The following is a 24,830-nucleotide window of genomic DNA, read 5'->3' on the forward strand; positions in this document are numbered from 1 at the left end:
CAAGTCCAGGATATTCAGAGATGCAGTGTATTTGTGTGTGCATGTGCATAACATTGCTTGCTCTCTAATTGATGTATAACATTTAGAATAATGAATTTTCAATTCTACCCCCCAGTTTGCTGATTTTTCAATGTGAACTGTAATTGCGATCAGTAATTACAATCCTCTGTTTATCCTTCTTCTCTAACCTGTCAGTAATTGTTTGATTTCAGAGGGAACATCCCCACACTTAACAGGTACTGTACAATCATTTAAGTTCTAATTTTACATAATTTATAAAAACATACAATTGAATGAATTTAATTTTGGAATTGAATGACTAACCTGGAGAAGGGAAGGAGATTTCGGCTGTGCAGAATGGGATTCAGATTTTGTTATACCCATGTATAACACAAGGGAAATCTTCCCTTCTAGTTGCTCTACCATTTGCCTCCCCTAAGGTTTTGGCCTTCGTTACTCCACATTGGTTTCTGCACTGACTCGCATCAGCCTCTTGCCAGGTGCTTTGTGATTTCTGGGATTTATCAGTGGATCTTTATTAAATACAGGAAACTCTCTTTTTGCCGGCACCTTAAATAACCGGAAATCTCTTAACCGGCAAAATTCAGGAGTAAGTTCAGGTAAGTTTTACTTCATATTAGTGGCCGTGTAACCAGGGTTCCTGCACCTGTTGCCATGCAACAGGGACGCCTGGATCTGTGGCCGTGTACGGGGCTCTCGTACCTTGGTAAGTATACCTCTCTGTAATCCGGACTTTTTGATCAACCGGCACCACGCTGGTCCCGTCGGTGCCAGATAAAGAGAGTTTCCTGTAATGTGCTTCATCATGTCTTTCAGACTTAATCAGCCTCCACTATCCTCTGTCACATGGGCACCGAGTGTAAACTTGGAAGGGGTTTGCACCATCTTGTGTCCAAGGGGTGGTCCCATTCCTCAAGAGAGTCCCAGTGTACTAGTTGCACACCTTATCTTCTGCATGGGCCACACTCTCAATTATGAGCGTGATGCGTAGAATGTGTTATTTCTTGGAAGCTCTGCATTTCTCCCTCTGCTCCCAGTCTCTCTATCAAAGCAGACTTTTAATTCACCAGTTTTAAAATAAGATGATTGCTGGGCAAATCCACACAAAACTAGACTGTTCAGCTGAAAATTGTGTGAGTGATTACTCTAGTTATAGTAGAAGTCCATTTAGAATTGGGCATCTAATAATGAGTAAGCAGTTCTGGGGTCACACAGACCTGGGTAGGGGGAGAAAATAGTGACAAAACCAACCTCCTTCAGTTAATGATCTGGCTCCTGTATCTTTTACTGACTAAACTCACTGTTTAATATACCTAGTTGGTCTCTAATTAGTGACTGGATTTGTGTTGGTAAATGTGAAGATACATGTGAGGGGGATTTTAATTCCCGTCACACTGCAGAAGGCAGTTAAAATGGAGCGGGAAATTTACCCACTGGCCTTCCACCCAGATCCCGCTGACTGATTTTAAATTGCAGGTGAAGACAACACACACCTGCAGCCAGTGGGGCCCTTTAAATATGCAGATCAGGTCCTGATGATGTCACCAGGATCTGTGCCATTTTAACGTTGGCCTGAGCGGGGAGGCGACTGCAGCTTTCTCAACAGGCTGAAGCTAGGAGGAGGAGGATCAGTAGGGGAAGAGGCCCCACCAGCTAAGTTTATTTCTTTCCTTTGTGGGGCCCAGAGGAGCAGGACCTTGTATACAAGGATATGAGATTTTTTACCTCAACTAGTTTCTGAGCACTGTCTGAGGTCTCATCCTTTGAGATGTTAAACAGAGGGCCCATCTGCCACTTTTGGCGGTTCAGATGGACGTTGGAGATCTCATGGCTTCATTTGGTCATCATCGTTTTGTCCATTATGGTATATATGACGATGTCTGCAAGGTTGGTATCTGCCCTCTAGCTCCAAGATACATGTTTGGAATGGGGGCAAGTTGTGTAAACTTCAACTTGCTACCTGCACCTGTAGGGGACTTTCCAGTATTGGACCCACCTCTCCTCTAGGGTTGGGTGTACACATTTACCATGAAAATTGGGTCAGTGACCAAGGAATAGGTCAGAAAAATGCAGGCAATTCTCAAGTATCATTACATTTCCTGAACAGTGCGACTGTGCTCAGGGATAAGGAATTTATCTTTCTCTCTTTAGTTTAAAAATAATGCACTTTTGTTTTCTTGGAAAAAAGATTTCCCCCTCCTAGTTTACTGTTTACAGTCAAAGATTCTGCTGTGAACAATGTGAGTTTTGTCAGGACACTCCTTTTAAAGTTAGTCAATCTAACCGAGTCTGTTCTGTTATCTACAGCGAGGTGGGTCTCACTCACCTGACCAGAGTGTGAAATGACACATTACTGACAGTCAGGAGGAGTAGTTGGGGCAGTGGGTGTGTTACCCACAGAAAGCCCAGTATTCAAGTTGCTGGTAAATCCATTTACATCTGTAGCAAAAACCAGCAGTAAAATGGCATTGATGATAAATACTTGAACAAGGGTGTATACAGCTAAATATTTTTCTTGGCCTGGATCAGAAAATAGGCTCAATAACTTATGTCACGGCTCCACTCCCATTTACCATTTGAAGTGGGCCTGGGACATTATTTTGAAATGAACGATTTATTGCATAAATGCACACTGAGTTATTGTTAATGTCAGGGATCGCAGGGTTATTTGTAATAGGCTGTCTGTTCCTGAGTGTCTTAAGAGAAAATATTTTTGTTTCTTATTCCAAATCAGTAGTTTTGAGCCAGGGTTACTATTACTGGAAGTTGAAGAGCCAGGTATCCAGCTTTCCCGATCAGCCATATTTCAGCATCCTCTACACGATGTTGAAGAATAAGACCACTTTCAAATTTCTAATTAAAAATAGATATTAACCTGATTAGCCATGAATAAAACTGAAATACTGTGTCCCTACTAGATTGCCTGATTCTTTATCTGAAAACCCACTAGATTCCCTGATTCTTTAATAGATAATCGTCTGGTTCACCTGAGAGTCTAAAGCAAATGCATTTCTTTTCCTCAGTATTTCCAGTGTAAGTACAATCTGCTGAACTGAATATGATTACCTGCATAAACCACTTCATAAGTTGGGTTTTAGGTTGTATTTTATTGACTTGTTAGCCTGGTTGACCTGACCGATGGGCCAGCAGAACGGGCCTTTGTGAAATTTAACCTTTTAAAAAGAAATAAAGTACTCCAAATTTTTATCTTCCTGACATCCCTCAGAAATAGCAACTTGAGTGCCTCCAATGGTCCAGTTCACAAGGCCATTGTATACTGTGTTACTGAGCTGAAAGACCCCAGTTTCAATTGCTGAAATCTCAACTAGGGAGGTAGCAGGGATGCTACAGGTGACTAGGGAGGGGAAAATGAGCCAGATTTTTCCTGCCCTGTTCACAGTCTAGTGACCCTGGAAAGAGCACGTGGGAACATTTGATATGGCTTGGAAGTGAGGCCTTCCGGAGTCAAATAGCCTTCTGATACTCCCTATCTAGGCTTGCATGTGAAGAATGGCACCAGGACAAATAGTAGGCAGCACATGTGGAACTGTACCTCACTTGTGAGTTAGTGCCTTGGGGATGGCGATTGGGGGAAAGAAATAACAACTGAGCTGCAGAAATGTGAATGTTTGCACTATGGGACTGTGATGCGAAACTGATCTACTTAATTATATGCAGTTTCAATTTAACGAGTGAAGGAGTCACACACTACATGATCAGGTAGAGTGGGACCTGGGACCTTCCTGCTCTTTATGGCTCAGTGTAGAGCTGAGGTGCCCATTAAAATTGAATCAATTTTACCTGCACAAGTGATTTTATTTATTGTGCTGGGAAACATCTTGTCCCTGGTTACATTAAACATTCCAGAAAAATGACTCCAGACATGCTCCAAATACAGAGCATCAGTCTGGAATGGAACCTAACTGGACGAGTAATTCATGCGGCATTTTACCAGCTAGCTGCAGTAATACAGAACTTTTCAACTCTTTTGGAAAAACTTTATTCTGTCTTGTTGAATTTACGATATTCAAAATTTTAATATTGAAGGAGGAATGGTCTTTATTTTGGTCTGGATGGTAAGGCCTGGATTCACAGATTGAAATTTGCTTTTGGTTGTACATTAATGTCTGAAGATCTATATTTACATACCCGGCCCCGAGGGCCCAGCGAGGTCCTGGCTCTGCAGGTCAGTACGGTTCCAGCACCAAAGGTTCGTAAAGACATCCTACCTAGCAAATGACAATACGAATAAATGAAAAGAAGGGCAAGGAGAGACCTTTGGAGTTGTCTGGCCCAATCCATTAAGTCAACGGTGCAACCTTGCACACTCTTCACCCACCCGCAAGAAATACTATACTCTGGGAGAGTCTAAAACCTGTGGCCAGCTCAGGAAAAGTGGGAAATTTACAATTTTTATAGGGCAGTCAACCAAGTTCCAGTAGACTGCAGTGTCCATAACTCATTATAATCACGACTAACTATGAACTTATCCCCATGATGAAATGGAAATGCTCTCCTCTCAGCAACTTGTCAAGCTCCCTACATGAGGGTGATGGGATGGATGTGAGTCTTAGTACAGGTAAGGGCACGAGAACTGTAGGTCATGAATGGTAGAAATGTGGCGGTCAGCAAGGGAGATAACCAGCCACAGGGTGCTAAAAGTGTGGATTAGGATTTTGGAAGTGGAGCAGGAAAAGTAAGGTGGAAGGGGTTATGTTGTGGAGGTAAAGAAAATTGTCTTGGGGATGAATTGGATGTGGGGTAAAGAGCTGAGCTTTAATGGAGCAACATGCTAAGGTTCTACATCTCTGGGCTAAGCCTAAAATGGCAGCTGGGGAGAGATTAAATGGATGTTGGAGGTGCTTGGTTACTGTGGGAGTGAAAGTGGATGATTTTGGTTTTGTCGATGTTAAGCTGGATGAAGTTTTGATTCCATGCAGTCTTAATGTTGGATATGCAGTTGGAAATGGTGGCAGCAGCCATGGAGGAAGATGGTGAGGTAGAGCTGAATTTCATCGGTAAATGTGCACCCCTCTTCATAGAAGGAGACAAGAATATGCCAAGAAATTATAGCCCAATTAGTCTCATTTCTGTTACTGGTAAACTACAAAAAATTACAAAGTACTTGGAGAAATGTATGTCAGCACAGATCTCTTTAGGGTAGGTTAAGCATGACCAGCCTTTTAGATTTCTTTGAGGAATGCAGTGGAAGTGGTTTATATGGATTTTCAAAAAATATTTGATAAGGTACCACTGATGGACTTGTAGCAAAAATAATGGTATTTTATATGGATCTGTATGTCTGCTATACACTCAGGTTATAGAGCGTACCTACACATATGTTATATCAAAAGAAAGGTTATGATTAGGGAAGTGTCATAGGCGTATTTACTTTTTGGTCAGACAAAAATTGTTCGGACAGTATACAAAAAAAGGACAAAATCCGCTCATTAGCGGTTGACCAATCCTACCGCTCATTAGCGTTGAGTGACGTGAAGGTTGACCAATCCTACGGGGGGGGGGGGGGGGTGTGGACGGGGCCTAATCCTTCAAAATGAAAAGCAAGCTGCGGCCATTGTTGTTTGTGATAGAGCACAGTGAAAGGTGAGGACCCCCTTTTTTAATAAAAATTGCTGAGGTTGTAAAGTGTATGTTCTACAAAGCTTTAACCAAAAATGTTTTATAAGTACTTTAAGTTTCATGTTTCAAGGTATTAAAAGGTAGAACATCCTGAAATCAATTCACTTTAAAACACACAATCTACAAAGAGCAGCCTGATCACAAAAAAAAACCCGACAAAGATGGCCGACAGACAAACGGAGAACGAGCGGCGGCGGCTCACCTTCCAAGAGTAGGCTTCTCCTTCCTGCCATTTTCGTTTCCCTCGGTGCTTTGTGGCCTGCGGCCGAGCGGCGCCTGCAGAGCGCGGGCTGCCCGGGGCGCTGGGCTCGGCTGGGCCATGTCAGTGCGGGGGCCCGGGGCCTAGGCTTCTCCAACCACCGGCAGCGCAACTCCAGCCCCAGGCTCCCGGCCCAGACAGGGAGATGTATCGGCCGCAGGCCGGGGACTCTGCCTTTTCCCCCCCCTCGGCCCGGTCCCAGGGCTCGGCTCCATTTGCGGCCATGGGCCGGGGTCTCGGGCTTTCCCCCCCTCGGCTAGGCCGCAGGCAAGCCGCTGCGACGGTCCGGAGCGGGAGCCGCCGCGCACGGCCTTCCCCGCGGCGTCAACCGCGTGGCCCGAGAGCCCGACCGAAAGCGAGCAGGGCTCCGGGTCAACAAGGCCCCCCACCCCCTTTTCCTTCCCCCCCCCCCCTGCCCTCAGCCCCCTTTTCCTCCACTTCCCCCCCCCCCCCCACCCCCCTTTTCCTCCCCCCAAGAAAACGTAGCAGAGTTGGACGCAGCACTTCTGATGCATACCGAAAAAAGGCTCGCAGAGACTCCTGACCAGACTCGGGCACGTCAAGCTGCTGACTAGGTGAAACATACCCAAGCCAGAGCCTCAGATTCCTGACCAGACTCCGGAACGTCGCCAGGCCGACAATAGACACGGGCATTGCCAGAGCTTACATTTGGAGTCATTGGCTCGGAGCAGCCTTCTCCTATACACCCACTATCAATTATGAAGCAGACCCCACAGTCATCATTGGCAAGATGACCGTCATTTGCCCTCACTGTGGCGCTCTGAAGTGGGAAGGGGAAATTGCTGGGATATGCTGCAATGGAGGAAAGGTTAAACTTCCAACACTAACAGCTCTGCCTGAACCCCTACACTTCTGTTCGGCCGAAATCCAGTTTCAACACATTTCCTCACTCACATCAGAAAGTACAACAACTGCTTTGCAATGACCTCTTTTGGTGCAAACAGAGTGCGTGAATCAGGATTTTGCCCAACTTTTAAAGTTCATGGACAGGTGTACCATACAGCTGGCTCACTACTTCCTCTACCAAACGAAAGGCTTCAGTTTCTCCAAATCTACTTGGGTGATGACGAAGAGCAAGCCAATCGCCGCAGGGAAGCTGCTGTTCTCCCCGTACAACAACACCAAATCAAGCTTCAAACTTTGCTTGGGTTACAGGACATGCTTCATCAGCAAAACCCATATGTAAAGAGTTTCAAAACAGCCATTGAAAAAATAACAAATGGCGACCTCAAAGTTGTCAAAGCTGACAAGACTCCTGCAGGTGAACATGAGTGACGCTTCAATGCTCCGACCACCAATAAAGTAGTCGTTGTCATTGTGGGCCAAGAATTTGAACAACGGGACATTGTCATGCATATGAGAGGTGGTCCACTCAAAAGAATTTCTGAGCTTCACAGGTCGTATGATCCTCTGCAATACCTGCTTCTGTTTTGCCATGGGGAAGATGGATACGATGCCTGTAACAAGATCCCACATGTTGACCCCAAAACTGGTGTGCCACCTACAGCCCAAAGGCAAAAGATGGTTTCTGCCATGGAATTCTATTCATACAGGCTGATGGAACGACAAACTGCTTCAAACCACTTGCTTCAGTGTGGAGGACTTCTCCACCAGTTCCTCACTGACATGTATGCAAAAATAGGAGAGCGGCTTCATTGGTTCCGGAATAACCAAAATCAGTTGAGAGTCACAGACTATATACACTTACGAGATGCTGTGGCCAATGATGGCAACACTGAGGACATTGGTCAACTGGTCATCCTACCATCCACCTTCGTTGGAGGTCCTAGGTACATGCATGAGCACACGCAAGATGCCATGACCTATGTCAGAAACTATGGCAGACCTGACCTCCATCACCATGACTTGCAATCCCCAATGGCAGGAGTTCCCACCCAAAGCTGGTACTGAAAGGCATGAGCTCATAGCACGGGTCTTCAACCTCAAAGTTAAAAAACTGCTCAAACTCCTGACTCTGGGCAAACTTTTTAGTGCACACCATTGCTACATGTACAGCATTGAGTGGCAGAAGAGATGACTTCCTCATGTTCATCTTTTACTCTGGCTTCAGGCAAACATTCACCCCAATCAAGTTGATTCCTTCATCTCTGCAGAGCTACCCGATGAGGACCAGGATCCAATCCTCTTTTGATGTTGTAAAAAATATGATTCATGGTCTTTGTGGGCGACATAACCCTTCTCCCTGCATGAAAAACAATGCATGTACAAAAGGGTACCCAAAGCCACTCCACGAAGAAACTCAGCATGGGGATGATGGCTATCCTTTGTACAGGAGAAGGGGCAAAGAGAGTGGAAGTTTCAGCACAGCTAAGAATGCGAACTCAAAAATCTAGCGACTCAAGTCAACCTGGTCCGTCAAATCAGAGAACACAGCAAAGACAGACATTTGAAGTTGACAACCGTTGGATTGTTCCTTGTTGTCCACTCCTATCCAGGCTCTTCAAATGTCACATCAATGTGGAGTACTGCCACTCAGTTAAGTCTATCAAATATGTGTGCAAGTACATCCATAAGGGCAGTGACCAAGCTGTCTTTGATCTTCAACCGGCTGGACAGCAGAATCAAAATGATGAGATCACCACACATCTGATGGGCCGTTACATCTGCAGCAATGAGGCAGCCTGGTGAACTTTTGGATTTGACATCCACAACAGTTACCCCACTGTCGCTAAATTGGATGTTCACTTGCAAAATGGACAAAGGGTTTTATTCCGACCAGGAAATGCCAGCCAATGTGCCGAGGAACCTCCAAAGACAAAACTTACAGCATTCTTTGAGTTGTGCCAAACGAATGACTTTGCCAAGACACTTTTGTATCATCAGGTGCCCAAGTACTACACCTGGCAGCCAAACAAGACATGGCGGGCTCGGCGCCCTGGAGCAGGTCAGAAGGAAGTTCCTGGGCATACAGGGGTGTACTCATCAGATGCACTTGGCAGAGTCTACACGGTCCATCCAAACAAAGAGTGCTTTCACCTTCGTCTACTCCTCCATGACGTTGCTGGGCCAACATCATTTAATGACCTCAAGACTGTCGCTGGCCAACTCTGTGACTCCTTTCAAGAAGTTTGCTGCAGGAGAGGACTCATTGAGGATGACATTCATTGGCATGCAACGATGACAGATGCTGCTCTGTCTTACTCCCCCCAATAGGCTACGAAAACTCTTTGCCATTATAATTGCCCTCCTGCAGACCTTCCAACCCGATACAGTTGTGGGAAGATCACAAAGACAGCCTCACAGAAGGCATCTTGCACCAACTCAAGACAGCCAACCCCACAATGACGCTGAACTTCACTGGAGGACAAGACTTTGGCATTGGCTGGCAAGTCTCTGACTAAGTTGAACCTTCCCTCTCCCAATAGGAATGATTCTCCAGGTCTCAGCAGAGAGGTCCTCGGGGAAACCACCTACAATGTTGAGGAACTGACCTCCTTTGTCACTGTCACTGAACCTAAATTGGTTCCAGACCAGAAAGAGACATACAGGTTGGTTGTGGATATGGTGGAAAACAATGCAGGTGGCATTATCTTCCTCGATGCACCTGGTGGAACAGGAAAGACATTCCTGATCAATCTTTTACTGGCCATGGTTCGCTCTAAGGGATACATTGCACTGGCTGTTGCCTCATCAGGAATCGCTGCAACTCTTCTCCAAGGAGGTCGCACTGCCCACTCAACCTTTGCTCTCCCTCTGGATCTGACAACACAAGAACACCCAGTGTGTAACATTAGCAAAGGAACTGGTGCTGCTGAGTTGCTTCAAAAGTGTAGACTCATTGTGTGGGATGAGTGTACAATGGCCCACAAGAGGGCACTTGAAGCACTCGACAGAACTCTTCAAGATCTGAGAGGCTGCATACCTACTACAAGATTACAAAATCACTCTGTACAATACCAACCCTATTGGGTTTGCAAAGCTTTACCAGAGGGAGTATTCACTCAGTCTTTGGTTGTAACTCCAGCATATTGTCAAATGTTCTATTGTTCTACATTATTGGAATAAATGTTCACTGTTGATTTCTAAACTGACCTCTAAATGCCTCAGATAGAATCTTTTATTTCCCTATTCAACTCATACACTGAAACTTTGTGAATAATGTAATATCACTCCTGGGTGCTTAGGAAGAGTTCTTCAATCCCAACAGTTTAAAAAACAGTTTTATAAACATGCCACAGGGTTCTTGAGTTCCCTCTGCACCGCCGGGCACTCCAGCTAGTGTGGAATAAAGGGGAATGTGGCTAAATGGAGAAGTGATTGGAGTCAGAAAGCGGGAGAAGTGATTGGAGTCAGAAAGCAAAGGCTAGGGGTAAAAGGAAGTTTCCTGGACCAGAAAGATGGAGTTAGTGGTGTTCCACAGGGATCTGTGTTGGAATGACTAATTACTGTGTACATAACTAATCTGGACTTTGGAAATGAGAAATTTGCTGATTACCCCAAATTGGAGGATATGGCAAATTGTAGTAGGGATTGAAAAAACCCACAGGACACTTGGATAGGCTAGCATTTTGGGGCTGGGGGAGAATATGTCTAGTTCTCATCGGTGAGGTAATGGGAAGGCTGTTTAGGAACTGTAGAAATATCCTGTAGTATTCAGGTGGTTTAATGCTGGTACCAGTTGTGAATGGATCTGACAGCAACAGTGATTAGACTTTCTAATCTGACTTCACTGGTATATAAGACTGAAGCTGCCCTGAGGCTGTGGGAACCTGATTGTCCGCAGGGTCAACGCTTACCCACATGGAGGGAGTGAAACTTCTGTCTACCTGGGCTACTCTCTGACCTCGCTGTGGTTAGTCCTAGGCTGGTGATGTAGAGCTCTGGGAACACGGTCCCTCTTAGCTCTCGGTCAGGAAATGATGCAGAGTATGGGAAGGGAGGAATCAAAAAAGTGGGGTGCGGGGAAGTGGAGAGAGCATAGGTCACCTAAAAATGGAGGGTTAGGGAAGAAGCTGTGTTATACAAATATATTTTTTGGGTGGTTTGGTATTCTCACTTGGCCTGTTAATCATAAAGGATCCCTGCTTCTTGCTTGCTTTCTATAAAAGCTGCTGCAGAGACGTGTATGATGAAGGGATTGACTTGCTGTGTAATATAAGTAACAAACTCATTGACAAATCATATGAAATTCCTTTGTCCACTATTAAACGTTAACTGACATGGATCCTTTCATATGAATGTATTTACTTGTTTGTTACTAATATTGTACAATACGGCTTAAACTCTCAAACGTCTTATTGCACTGATGGGACTACAGGGCTTCTTTCTGTAACACTGCAGTGAATTACCACTCCCCTGGTCCTAATTGTTCATCTTTATGTTCCAACCCAGAATGTCTTTCTCCTCGAACTTGAACCATTATGGGATGTTCCATGTCGCCAGTGTGAGTGATGTGCTGCTCGACACTGCTTTCACTCCCCCGTGCCAGCGTATGGGGGCAATGGTCGCCTTCCGCACCTTTGAAGACTTCCTCAGGTAAGATTGTCGGCACTTTTTAAAAAAAAAAAAAAAAAAAAAAAAAAAAAATTTAAAGCTTCAACTTCTAGACTTTTCTATCTGTGAGAAGCACAGTGGCATTAAAATGATCTTATTGGGGATGAGATTGCAAAGTCCATTTAAATGTTTTTTTTTTTAATTGGCACCCGAGTCATCTGCAGATTTGAGTTGCTGGCTTTTTTGTTGAAGATGTTTTACAAGAACCACTCTCCTTGTTGTGAGTTACCACAAAAACCCTTATCCGTCCACTGTGTGGTTGGGGCAGGTTTGTACTGTGGGTCCTTGCTCACTAGGAACTAAGTTCAGACGGCCCAAATTTGTAGGACCTTTCTAGCCAACAGACAGAGTAGAGGTTCCATCTCATTAGTTTGGTCGAGTTTGAACCCAAATCCCTGAGGTCAAAGGCCAGCATCTAATCTGCTGCACTATCCATTCTCCCACCGCTTCCTCTTTTAAGTAAATATAGAGATTACCTGGCAGTAAACATTTTGATGGGAATCAGCCGACCTTGACTACCAAAAAAAGAATGAAATCAGTCAGGACCCTGTAGCAATTCAAGGCTGCAGAGGTTAAGCGAGTGTTGAACTGTTCAGGCTTTGTTTCCATGAGGTTCATGATGTAATTTGAACTCTTTGATGTATGATTATCTTGTAACACACTTCAGTGTGCAAACTGGCATGCGGGTGAGGAGCTGCAGCCTGCGGACTGGAGGGGGTTCAGGGGCTGCACCCTATGGGTCAGGGTCAGCAGTGTGTGGACTAGCCTGTGGGTCAGGGGCTGCAGCCTGTAGACTGGTGTGCGGGTCAGGTGCTGCAGCCTGTGAACTGAACATGCTTTGTGTGTAAAATTTTCTAAGTGTCAGCTTCTCTCTGTTTGAAATTTTGAATTCTGGAACATGTGAACAATTCTATCTACTTCTGTACTTTCAGAAACTTTCAGGATGTAACGAGCTGCTTTTCTGACTCCCCACCTTCAAGCCCCACCTTTCCTGAATCAGGACATGCCTCGCTGTATGATGAAGATGACAACAAGGTAAGTAGCACAGGCTTTGGACTATAGACATAAAGAGATAGCTAATGGGCCAAACTCCAAATGCCTAATGTCATAGTTAGAGCCTACATGAACAAGGCTGGTGCAGTGGTGAGAATAAACTCTGGCCATTGAATAGCACACTTATTTCAGACTCTTAAATCAGTATTAAGTAAAGGTATTAGATAAATGAGTATCTAAAAACATTTGTGTGTAGGATCAAGAAGACAATGGATAAAGGTGTCCTCCAATTCTTTTGACTCATTAACTGTGGAGGGCAACAACAACGTGTATTTATATAGTGCATTTAACGTAAAACTTCCCAAGCTGCTGCACAGGAGTATTTTAAGACAAAAAATTTGACACCGCGCCACATAAGGATAAATTAGGGCAGGTGACCGAAAGCTTGGTCAAAGAGAGAAGTTTTAAGGAGCGTCTTAAAGGAGGAAAGAGAGGTAGCGAGGCGGAGAGGTTTAGGCAGGGAATTCCAGAGCTGGGGGCCTAGGCAACAGAAGGCACGGCCACCAATGGTTGAGCGATTATAATCAGGGATGCTCAAGAGGGCAGAATTAGAGGAGCGCAGAGGCCATGGAGGGATTTGAAAACAAGGATGAGAATTTTGAAATCGAGGCACTGCTTAACCGGGAGCCAATGTAGGTCAGCGAGCACAGGGGAGATGGGCAAACGGGACTTGGTGCGAGTTAGGACACGGGCAGCCGAGTTTTGGATGACCAAGTTTACGTAGGGTTATATGCTGCAGTTTTCCTGTTTATCATAAACATTACATACAAGTTATAGCCCAAGTTTTAGTATGTTCCATAAAACTAGGTGATATACCTATCAATTCAGTCCATGAAAAGCGACGAGTTAAGGTAGTAACTATAGGTTTTTATTGGCTAAATAACAGAGCCCACCCTCGTGGGTGATCAGTTCCAACAAGGAAGAATACTAGCCAAGCGGTCACCTTTATACCTGGGCAAGCAGGCGGAGCCATGGGCGGAGTCAGCTGAGGTATGCCTAGGTATAACAGCGTGCGTGGCAAGAGGTAACCTTGTGTAGTGATAACAACAGTGTAAACAGTGATAACAACAGTGTAACAATAGTGAACGGTAACAGTGGTTTACCACATTCACCCCTTGTTTCAAATTGAGTCCGGCGGGGTGAAGTGTACTACCAGTTCGTGTATGTCAGTCTCTCAGGAGGCCTCGTAAGCCTTTCTGATCGGCGCGGCGGCGGTGGTGCAGTATCCGATGTTAATGCTGGTGTCTGCGTGGTCGACGAAGGCTCCTGGGGTTCCGGCATGCCGTCTACAGGAGCTGGATTTGGGGGAGTGGTGGGGGGTAACGGTGGTATCTCAGGGGTGCCCGAGGGTGCGAGGTCTCTCAAGGAGACAGTGTCCTCCCGCCCGTCTGGGTATGCCACATAGGCGTACTGGGGGTTGGCGTGCAGGAGGTCCACCCTCTCGACCAGGGGGTCCGTTTTATGGGTCCTCGCGTGCTTCCGCAGCAGGACGGGCCCCGGAGAAGTCAGCCATGTTGGTAGCGAGGTTCCCGTAGTCGACTTCCTGGGGAAAACAAACATTCGTTCATGGGGGGTGGCGTTAATGGCAGTGCAAAGCAGTGACCGGATGGAGTGGAGCGCTGCCGGGAGGACTTCCTGCCAGCGAGAGGTTGGGAGGCCCTTAGACTTTAGGGCTAAGAGGACGGCCTTCCAAACTGTCGCGTTTTCTCTTTCCACCTGGCCGTTCCCCCGGGGGTTGTAGCTGGTGGTCCTGCTCGCAGCAATACCTCTCGCGAGCAGGAACTGGCGAAGTTCCTCGCTCATGAAGGATGCGCCCCGGTCGCTATGTATATAGTTCGGGAACCCGAACAAGGCGAAGAGGTCGTTCAGGCATTTGATGACCATGGTACTGGTCATGTCTGGGCAGGGGATGGCAAAGGGGAAACTGGAGTACTCGTCAATAATGTTGAGGAAGTACACATTACGGTCAGAGGACGGGAGGGGCCCCTTAAAATCGATGCTCAAGCGCTCGAAGGGGCGGGTGGCCTTGATCAGGCTTGCTCTGTCCGGCCTATAGAAATGCGGTTTGCATTCGGCACAGGTTTGGCAGTTCCTGGTCATGGTCCTGACCTCCTCAATGGAGTAGGGCAGGTTGCGGGCCTTAATGAAGTGGTAAAGTCTGGTGACCCCGGGGTGGCAGAGGTCGTTGTGGAGGGTCCGCAGTCTATCAACTTGCGCGTTGGCGCATGTACTTCGTGATAGAGCATCTGGGGGGTCGTTGAGTTTACCAGGCCGGTACAAGATATCGTAATCGTAGGTGGAGAGCTCAATTCTCCACCTCAAGATCTTGTCGTTCTTGATTTTGCCCTTCAGCTTGTTATTAAACATAAGCAACCGAACGCTGGTCGGTGAGGAGGGTAAATCGTTTGCCTGCCAGGTAATGCCTCCAGCGTCATACCGCCTCCACAATCGCCTGGGCCTCCTTCTCGACAGAAGAGTGTCGGATCTCAGGGCCCTGGTGGGTCCTTGAGAAGAAGGCCACAGGTCTCCCCACCTGGTTAAGGGTTGCAGCTAGGGCGAAGTCGGATGCATCGCTTTCCACTTGGAAAGGGATGGACTCATCCACTGCGTGCATTGTGACCTTCGCAATGTCTCCTTTTATGAGGGAGAAGGCTGCGCCTGCTTCTGCTGTCAGGGGGAAGGAGGTGGACTTCATGAGGGGTCTGGCTTTGTCTGCATAATTGGGCACCCATTGGGCATAGTAAGCGAAGAGCCCCAGGGTTCTCTTCAGCGCCTTTGGACAGTGGGGGTGGGGAAGCTCCATGAGGGGGCGCATTCTTTCGGGGTCGGGGCCGATGACTCCGTTCTCTACTACGCAGCCGAGGATGGCAAGGCGCGAGGTGTTAAACACACATTTCTCCTTATTGTAAGTGAGGTTCAGCCGTTGGGCCGTACGGAGGAATTTCTCCAGATTAACATCGTGGTCCTGCTGGTCGCGGCCGCAGATGGTGACGTTATCTAGATAAGGGAACGTGGCCTGCAGCACGTTCTGGTCAACCATCCGGTCCATCTCCCTTTGGAAGACCGAAACCCCGTTGGTGACGCCGAAGGGAACCCTAAGGAAGTGGTAGAGGCGGCCATTTGCCTCGAAGGCGGTATACTGGCGGTCCTCAGGGCGGATAGGGAGTTGGTGATAGGCCGACTTGAGGTCGATGGTGGAGAATACCCGGTACTGTGCAATCTGGTTGACCATATCAGATATGCGGGGAAGGGGGTATGCGTCCAGCTGGGTGTACCGGTTTATGGTTTGGCTGTAGTCGATGACCAGGCGGTGTTTATCGCCGGTCTTAACGACTACGACCTGGGCACGCCAGGGGCTGGTGCTCCCCTCGATGATGCCCTCCTTCAGGAGTCGCTGCACCTCGGAGCTAATAAAAGCTCTGTCCCCGGCGCTGTACCGCCTGCTCTTGGTAGCGACGGGTTTACAGTCACGGGTGAGGTTAGCGAACAAGGAGGGGGGCGGGACTTTGAGGGTGGAGAGGCCGCAGGTGGTACGCGGCGGGCGGTTTAAATTTTGCTGGTTGCAGACTGTGAGTGGGGGGAGGGATCCCCCGTAAGCCAAAGTGACACTTTGAAGGTGGCTTTGGAAATCCAGCCCTAGTAGGACGGCAGCGCAGAGCTGGGGCAGGGCGAGAAGTTTAAAGTTTTTATATTCCGTGCCCCTAACCGACAGGGTCACCACACAGTAGCCGCTGATGTCTGTTGAATGGGACTTCGCCGCCATCGAGATCCGATGGCGCGTTGGCCGGACAGTGAGGGAGTAGCAGCTCACCGTGTCTGGGTGAATGAAACTCTCCGTGCTTCCGCTGTCGAACAGGCAGGTCGTGACGTGGCCGTTTACTTCGATGTCCATCATGGACTTGGACAGATGATGTGGGAGAGCTTGGTCAAGCGTGACGGAGGCCAGTGTATGGCTGAGTGAGCTGCTGTAGTCTGCAGGTGAGGCGGTGGTCGGGTCTGGAGACAAAACGGTGGCTGAGTGCGGCGAACTAAATGGCGGCGCCCATGACGCGGATCCCCACGAAGTTGGACAAAATGGCGGAGAAGATGGCCGCCCCCACAACTCACATGAGGCACTGCTGGCGTCTGTGGCTTTCCCCCTGCAGGCGTTTACGAAGTGGCCTTTCTTTTTGCAGCCGCAGGTCGCGTTCCTTGCAGGGCAGCGTGCCCTTTGATGTCTCGCCTGGCCACAGAAGAAGCAGCTGGCGGCCCGATCGCGGAGGTCCGCTGCCGCAACAGGTCCCGGGGGTGGCGGTCCCGATCGATTCCGGGACACCGACGCCGTAGTAGGTCCCAGGGGCGGCGGTGCGAGGGGTATTGCGGCCGGAGTCGGGCCCGAGCCCCAGGGTCGCGCAGCACTGTACCTGGAGTACGCCTCGAGGTCCCGATGGGCCACTTCCAGGGAGCGAGCGAGGGCTGCAGCTGTTTTCAATTCGAGGTCCTTTGATTCGAGCAGTCTTTGCCGTGAGTAGTCGGACCGAAGGCCTTTCACGAAGACATCGCGGATATTTCCTTCAGTATGTTCTGCAGCCGTTACAGCTTTAAAGTCACAGTCCCTGCCGAGTGTTTGTAGCGCCCGTAAAAATTCATCTACAGACTCTCCTGGCTGTTGCGAGCGGGATCTTAGATGTCTGGCATACATTGAATTTACTGGGCTCCGGTACTGTTCTTTTAGCAGGTTGAGGGCGTCCTCGTATGTAGCAAGGTCCCGGATGAGTGCAAATACTTTAGGGCTCACCTGGGCGGTCAGGACTCTTAGTTTGGATTCCGGAGGCACGCCGGAGGCTCCCAGGTAGGATTTGAAAAAGCTCAGCCAGTGTTCGAAGTCAAGGGCTGAATTCGCTGCCTGTGGGTTTAGATCCAGGTACGGCGGTCGGAGGGCTCACAGCCAGGTCGGCTGCTGGGGCTGTTGTAGCTGACCGTTTGGCTGGTCATTTGGCTGCTCCGGTCCATACATTTCAAAATTTAGCCAATAAAATTGATATACCTATCAATTCAGTCCATGAAAAGCGACGAGTTAAGGTAGTAACTATAGGTTTTTATTGGCTAAATAACAGAGCCCACCCTCGTGGGTGATCGGTTCCAACAAGGAAGAATACTAGCCAAGCGGTCACCTTTATACCTGGGCAAGCAGGCGGAGCCATGGGCGGAGTCAGCTGAGGTATGCCTAGGTATAACGGCGTGCGTGGCAAGAGGTAACCTTGTGTAGTGATAACAACAGTGTAACAATAGTGAACGGTTGTGAACGGTAACAGTGGTTTACCACACTAGGCTGGTGGATAGATTTCCTGCTCATTTTAGGGGGTTGAAAATAGGGGCGTGTAAGAGTTATACATCAAATTTGATGGCCTTTTGGCATGGATTTGATGTGCAGATGTTGAATAAGCATTAATATTTTAGAGAGTTCACAGTAAAATCAAATTTGGATGGCACTGAGTGAAAGTAGTTTAGAGTGCTGCCCTTTCACCCTTGATGACTTGAGTTCCATCCCAGTTTGGATAGATGGGCTGAAAGTCTCCACTCTGGTTGTTAACAGTCACAGTAAAATGTTTCATGGGCTATCTCTACCCAGCTGCCAGTGCATGCAAACTACACCACAACATGGCCAATAGTTTGGCACTAATTGGCATTATGTAAGCAAATTGGCTCATAGCCATTGAGGTTGATGGTGTTGGAAATGGATAAGTCGCAGTGATGCAGTAGGAGATGCTCCTCTGAGTAAGGTTTTTTGCGACAGATTAGGGGGAGCGCTGCAATGTATATAACTTGTGGTGTAACTGACCTGAAAGTGCTTGGTACAGAAATTGCACCCAAAAGGAATAACCTTCCATTTTCCATCACCGTCATCGATCACCTTGGTGAATGCACTTTCTTTGCAGCTGTTTAAAGAGCCCTTTACATTGTGTAAAACCTGCTGTATACTTGACTTGATGGCACCTGGTGCAAATGCTAAGTCCAGAGAGCAATAATTTTCCATTCCCATCACCTTTAATGATGAACCTTACTTCTGCCTCCCTCCTCCCCACCGTTCCTGTTTTGGGGCAGAAAGTCTTCACTCTGGAGGGTTTGAGTCTGAACTGATGGCGGGCATCCAGACTAGAAAGGAGAAAACATTGGAGGGGGACGGTGGTTGGGTTGGAAGCGAGAACAAATGAACAATCTTGGAGACTATTTAAATTGTGTGAGGGGAGAAAAAAAATCAGTCTTAAGAGGAAAATGATCTTTATGGTAGGTGAAAATGGGGCATCTTGAAAATCCTCATGAAAAAGCACACGGCAGAATCCTTTGTCATCAGCAGTAACACTTAAAGCCTGATTGCTCGCTGTTGAAATAAATTGAAAGCTTTTCCTAGCTGCACTGGACGTGTGGAAGAGCTTCAAGCAGCTGACGCTCCTACCACTGCTCATGTGACTAGTGTCTGGTGCCTGATGTTTTTTCTACATGTGCCATTTTATAAAGCCAAAAGAATCTCCCAAATGAACGAAATGATGCACAAGACCACACACTCCTAACAGTCCTGTTTCCATGGCATCTTTTTAGACTCCAGCTTCCTGTTTTCCTGATTTTTGTAAGATTTTGGAATAGTGCCCTGGGATATATGTGCCTGTGTTGAGAATTCCATCTCTCTGATCTGTAGATGAGTCTTGCTGATATAGGCTCAAGATTCTCGAGGATTGAAGTTAGCCTGGAAAAGACCCTTTGGACTTGGAGGCAACTACCTCTATGAACGATTAGGAAATAGTATTGCAGGTAACAATGATGGTTATTAGGACCTGGAGTGTGTCTCCTTGGTTTAGTTCTGAATGTTAAACTTCTCATTCAGCCATTCACATGACTGTATTGCAGAAATCAAACAGACCTGTGTGTGGCCTTGTTCTCTCTTACAGTAATATGTGCGTAAACGGGGTTTCCACCACGCTTCTGGCAAAGTTACAGTGGCAGCAGCTCCGAGGAAATTCCTGGCCTGAATATTTCCATAGTTTGCCGTGGCATTGTTTAAACCTAGTCTAATTACTCTTTCCGCCCCGCTTTTTAAATTTACAGAGTATAAGAGACGAACCCATTCATATCCTCAATGTGGCTATCAAGATTGATAATGACACTGATGACAATCGCCTCGTGACGATGTTCGGAGAGTTCATGCACTCCATGGTGAGTACAAATGTACAATCCCTTTCATTATTGTTCTGCTAGAATATAGGGTTGTTACAAAGGCATATCCGAACAGTCTGCTTGCCCATGACTCTCGTGTTGTCTTTAGGAAAAATAAGTAATAACTTTTTCACCAGTAACATTTGATGGTAGCTGTATAATGTGCTGACTACTCCCCTAATGGTTCATTTTGTAAATACACAATCCAGTGTAGGACTGGGCCATACACACCACAAAGGTCCCAGATTCGACCGCTGGTCTGTGCTCAATTAGTTGATCTCTGCTGCAGCAGCCATTGGACTACCCTAATAGGGTTCAGTTCCCTGGGCTATACAATCCATGATGGCTCCCACCCGTTATTCAGCGACAGCTGCTGGAGAGTGCGTGCAAGTTTGGACATCAGGTGAGGACAAGGTTGAGTTCCACTGTGATGTCCCCATGGTTGAATAGCCTGCCAATACTTGCTGTCTTGACCCACATGTAAAGAAGAATGACCACTTGATACCAGGGAGTGGCCAGTGCCCATAGAACCTTACCTTAGTACCTTCAAGACAGGAGGGATAAATTTGGTGTGGAAGGGTATTAGAAAGTTTTGTTGATGCAGTACATTGTGAGGTGAAGTGATAGGAGATGGGTTTATGCCTTAGTGAGGTTGTCCAAGGAAATGCCCTGAGCAGAGTAAGGCATGGGAATGCAAGGATGGCAAATGAGAGGTCGAGACCTAGCCTGCTTTCCTACACTTCCTATACTCGGTGAGCTCAAAATGTTGCAGAGGCCTATAGGCAGGTCACCCTCAGTCAAGGAATAGTGGAGAGTAGTGATCAGCAGGGGATCTTCTAAAATATTAGCGCTTGGAGTTTAATATTTATAATTGTATCTTAGAGGTTGATTACGTGAAAAAGGAACAGGCTTGTTGGCCCTTGTGGCCTTTTCCTGATCCATAAAATAAATGTTCTTGTGTTGCTAAACCTGTGTTGTGACAAAATATAGAGAAACAAGTGTTTGGCCAAGACATCTGTGAGATTCATGGATGAACATTTTCACCTGGCCAGTGTCCTATAAAGAGAGTCCCTAATATGAGGCAGTCAGTGCAGGCTAATCAGTTCCATTTCTTTTTGACAAAGTGAATTTCAGTGTTTGGATGACATTTTGCATGATTAGGTCATTTATGTTACGCGAACAGCAAACTTCCTACAGGATTTATGACTTGTCAAGGTCCAAGAAATAAATTTAAAAAAAGGAGCCTAGCTGAAAAATAGTAACAATGTTATAGAACAAAACCCTAATTAATCATTGTTTATTATTAATAGAAAACTTCCTCCATGTTGCAAGAGGTTTCAGTACAACATTGGGTACGGTAATGTGGTGGTTGTTACTGGGCTAATAATTTGAAGAATTCAAATCCCACCAGGGCCGTTTGAGAATTCAAATTAGTTTTAAAAAAAATAATAGTTTGGAAATGAAAAGCTGGTATCAGTAAAAGTGACCATAGAACTGTCGGATTGTTATAACAACCCACCTGGTTCGCCCATGTCCTTTAGGGAAGGGAACTTGCCATCCTTATCTGGTCTGACCTATGTGACTCTGGTCCCACACCAATCTGGTCTACTCTTAACTGCCCTCTGCAGTGGCCTAGCAACCCACTCTGTTGTACCAAACCTGCAGCAGTTCAAAAATGTGGCCCAGTGTCACTTTCTCAAGGCAACTGGGATAGGCAATAAATGCCGGCCTTGCCAGCTACACCCATATCCCAAGAATGAATGGGGAAAAAAAATACTGTATATATTTAAATTTACACTTTTTTTAATGTAGTGAAACTTCCCAAGGTACTTCACAAAGCGTTGGATCAAAATTGGGAGGAGAGTTTGGGAGGTGATCAAAGGTGTGGTCAAAGAGATAAAGGTGGCATTTGAAGATAGGAAGAGATGCAGAAAGGTAGAGAGGTTTAGAAGGCACACACACAATAGGCTAGAGCCTGAAGAGTGGAAGGTGTGAGCTGGGACCAAGAGCAGGAGAAGATCACAGACCTAGGCTGCAGTGAGGCAACAGACCGATCTCTAAATGAAGATGAAGAGTTTGAAAGCAATGCACTGGGGATGGGAAGCCAGTGGCGGTCAGCGAGGATGAGGTGAATGGGGCTCAGAATAGGATAGGGTGTCAGCAGTGAAGCGTTAAAAGTTTACGGTGAATTTACACTGCATTCTGCAATGTAGCTCTAGGATTGGCTGGCTGGTGTCATGGGCCCAGCCTGGCCAGCCAACTGCTGCTAGTAATGGCAAGGGAAATGTGTGTATTGGGGCCAGCTGCCCATGTGGACATTGAACCAATGTGTTCTATCCTGAAAGCACCATTCTTGCTGGTATACAGTTTCATGTGTGCTGGCAGCCCTCTTGTACCTTGTTCAGGTGCCCATTTGTTCATGTGTGAACCTAGACAGCAGATGTGGCTAGATTATTCAACTGGTGCAGGCATTGCATCTGAGCCCAATGCTGTTGTCATCCAATATCCAAATACAAGCATTTTCTAACAAGAGTCACAGAATTGGAGTGACCAGCTCTCCCACCCCCAACTGAGATCTGTTAACTCAGCGTTGATCGGGGAATTGGATCTGGAACCTTTTGGTCTGTGTGGCTTAGAACTACACCAGGTGCCGCCTTTGCCCGCCTGTTGCTGTATGGCGCACATCCTGCAAAGAATGCCTGAGAAACTTTATGATACAGTGGGGTTTTTTTCTTCCAGAGATCAATTCTGTGCGACCACGGTATCCGCCGTCTGACCTTCCTTGTGGCTCAGAAGGTAAAGTCTCTTCACTCTCGTCAAACTATTTCCAACAAACATAAATCAATTACAAAATGGCTTGCATAGGAACTGTACAATTTTAATTGATTAAACCATTGACCAGCTAATTTAGTGGATTCCTTAATCCAAATCCATTTGTAATAATGGGATATAAATGTAGTCATTTCTATGTAATTTGCCTTAAAGCGGCTCTGCCCTATTTTTTTTACATGCTGTGCTGTTAATCAGTAATGTAAAATAATCTTGCATGAAAGGAAATGATAGAATGTGGGCAAAAAATTCAAAAAATAATTTCTATATTTCCAAAAAATCCGTCCTGATTAAACTCATCAAAGTTGAGGCTTTGCTCATCATTTTTATCTTTATCGCTGGTTCTTTCTGTGCCCTGATTGCCTCTTTTTCACAGTACAAACAAAGAAAAGGTTTTTTGCATTCACTCTAGCACAGCTGACGGTCTCAGTTTCTCTCCCCCTCCTTCCTCTCCCCCACAACCCCTGCCCCGTTACAAAGAACATCGTCCAGTCATAACATCTATTTTTATAACTTTTTAATTCCTCCTCAGTCCCAAACTCGATCATCGCAGACTAAAAGTGGCTCCTAGTTATCACAAATCCTCTCTCAAATCCCTACCTTCTAGTCATCCATAGAGCACGTGATTTGTTGTGGTGTGGCATCCCACTCATTTTTCACACTCCCTGCCTGTAGCATGATTTGTCTCCAAGTGCCACAGTTTTGCATAAAAAGTTTTGGATCTGAGTGGTAAGAAATCCCTTGCGGCAACAAATAACTTGTCCTAGCCGCCTGTCGGCACGGCTTTTTTAATGCAACAGCAGTAAAAAGAAATGTGAAAATCCACCAAATATTGAAATGTCATTCTTAGTCTGAATGATGACATTTGACAAATGCTAGTAAAATGTAAGAGTTTTTTTAAATGTGGGATTTATGGGGCAGGGCAGATTTAATATTATTGTTTGATCATTGAGTTTTGATTCTCCTACTAACGGCTAGATCTTGTCCACTTTCTTCTTTTCACTTTATCCTGAAGGATTTCCGAAAACAGTGCAATTATGAAGTGGATCGAAGATTCCATGTAAGTAGCCAAGAATTATGGAATGGTTACTTGAGCATATTCTCCTCCCTTCATTAATGTTAATCAAAAAATCGGCCTAATATTAGCTAAGGGAAGAAAATATACCCATCCTACCAGTTATGCTTGCATGTTCAGACTGTGTCTAGTTGCTGTTCTCATCGGCTGTTAAATGTGACCATCTGTATGAGGTGTTGGGTTTTTAGGACTAAATAATCACGGACTTAACAAAAGTTGCCCATTTATAACTGTGCCACCATAGAAATGGTCCTAATGGATTGGAGTCTTTAAACATTTAATGAAAGGCTGATCTTTAAATGGCTCTACTGTGATTTTATAAATTAATTAAAATTTGTTCTGGTTTCATTCACAGTTCAGACCATTATTATACCTCGCCTGATAGTGAGCAGTTGTCCTTCTTACAGGATTATCCCTGTGCGAGTGGCTGCCAGAGCTTGCCCTCGGATTTTTGCCTCCCTCCCAGTGAGTGAATGAGTTTTTGTTTGGCATCTCTTGCTTGACCGTATGAACCTGAGCTGTAGCTCTGTGGATAGGGAGTCGTGGGGATGAAGCAACATCCTAATGCTCCATGGTATGGCACATAGAAAGAACAAAGGCTAAATATTGGCCAGGACACCGGCGATAACTCCCTTGCTGTTCTTTGAAATAGTGCCATGGGATCTTTTACGTCCACCTGAGAGAGCAGACAGGGCCTCAGTTCAGCGTCTCATCCGAAAGACGGCACCTCCGACAGTGCAGTGCCCTGGCATGTCGGCCTAGATTTTTGTGCTCAAGTGTCTGGAGTGGGACTTGAACCCATAACCTTCTGACTCAGAGGTGAGCGTGCTATCAACTGAGTCACAGCTGACACTACTCTTGAAATCATTGGGTTACTTGGCCTGTTCCTGGTGCTGATATAGAGGTCTTTTTGTTTCAGCTTTAAATCGGGGTATTTTTCCACAGTTTGTCAATCCTGGGCAATTAGGGTCTCTCTTGGTTTCTTTTTAATGATCTACATTAAAACTTCAAGCTATCAAAGCATGTTGTTTTTTGATTGTGATTTTTTTCTATCCCTTTCCACGTTGCCTGGTTTTTTTACAACACAAAAGTAGCAGTGAATTTGTGCACCGCTACCCAGAGTTTAATGGGCCAAAATTGCGCTGTATGATATCTTCTCATGAAATTTCTTTGTCTACTATTTTAACAGCGGTGTTAAGCAGTTTACTTACAACCTGTGACAGAGGA

The 24,830-nt window shown here is 46.2% G+C and overlaps 1 protein-coding gene across 2 annotated transcripts in view; it reads left to right on the plus strand.

Annotated features, from left to right (window-relative positions):
- acaca (acetyl-CoA carboxylase alpha) overlaps nt 1-24,830 on the plus strand; it is a 284,054-nt gene that overhangs the window by 113,850 nt on the left and 145,374 nt on the right. For both annotated transcript variants that reach the window (XM_085965017.1, XM_085965018.1), the window contains 6 exons: nt 213-236; nt 11,294-11,437; nt 12,388-12,490; nt 19,592-19,699; nt 22,439-22,495; nt 23,544-23,588. In XM_085965017.1, coding sequence (XP_085821143.1) covers nt 213-236; nt 11,294-11,437; nt 12,388-12,490; nt 19,592-19,699; nt 22,439-22,495; nt 23,544-23,588 — 481 coding nt within the window. The remainder of the gene's footprint in view (nt 1-212; nt 237-11,293; nt 11,438-12,387; nt 12,491-19,591; nt 19,700-22,438; nt 22,496-23,543; nt 23,589-24,830) is intronic.

The sequence above is a fragment of the Somniosus microcephalus genome, chromosome 22 (genome assembly GCF_052327205.1).
Source record: "Somniosus microcephalus isolate GS21.2 chromosome 22, FLI_Smic_1.0, whole genome shotgun sequence".
In the NCBI taxonomy this organism is placed as follows: domain Eukaryota; kingdom Metazoa; phylum Chordata; class Chondrichthyes; order Squaliformes; family Somniosidae; genus Somniosus; species Somniosus microcephalus.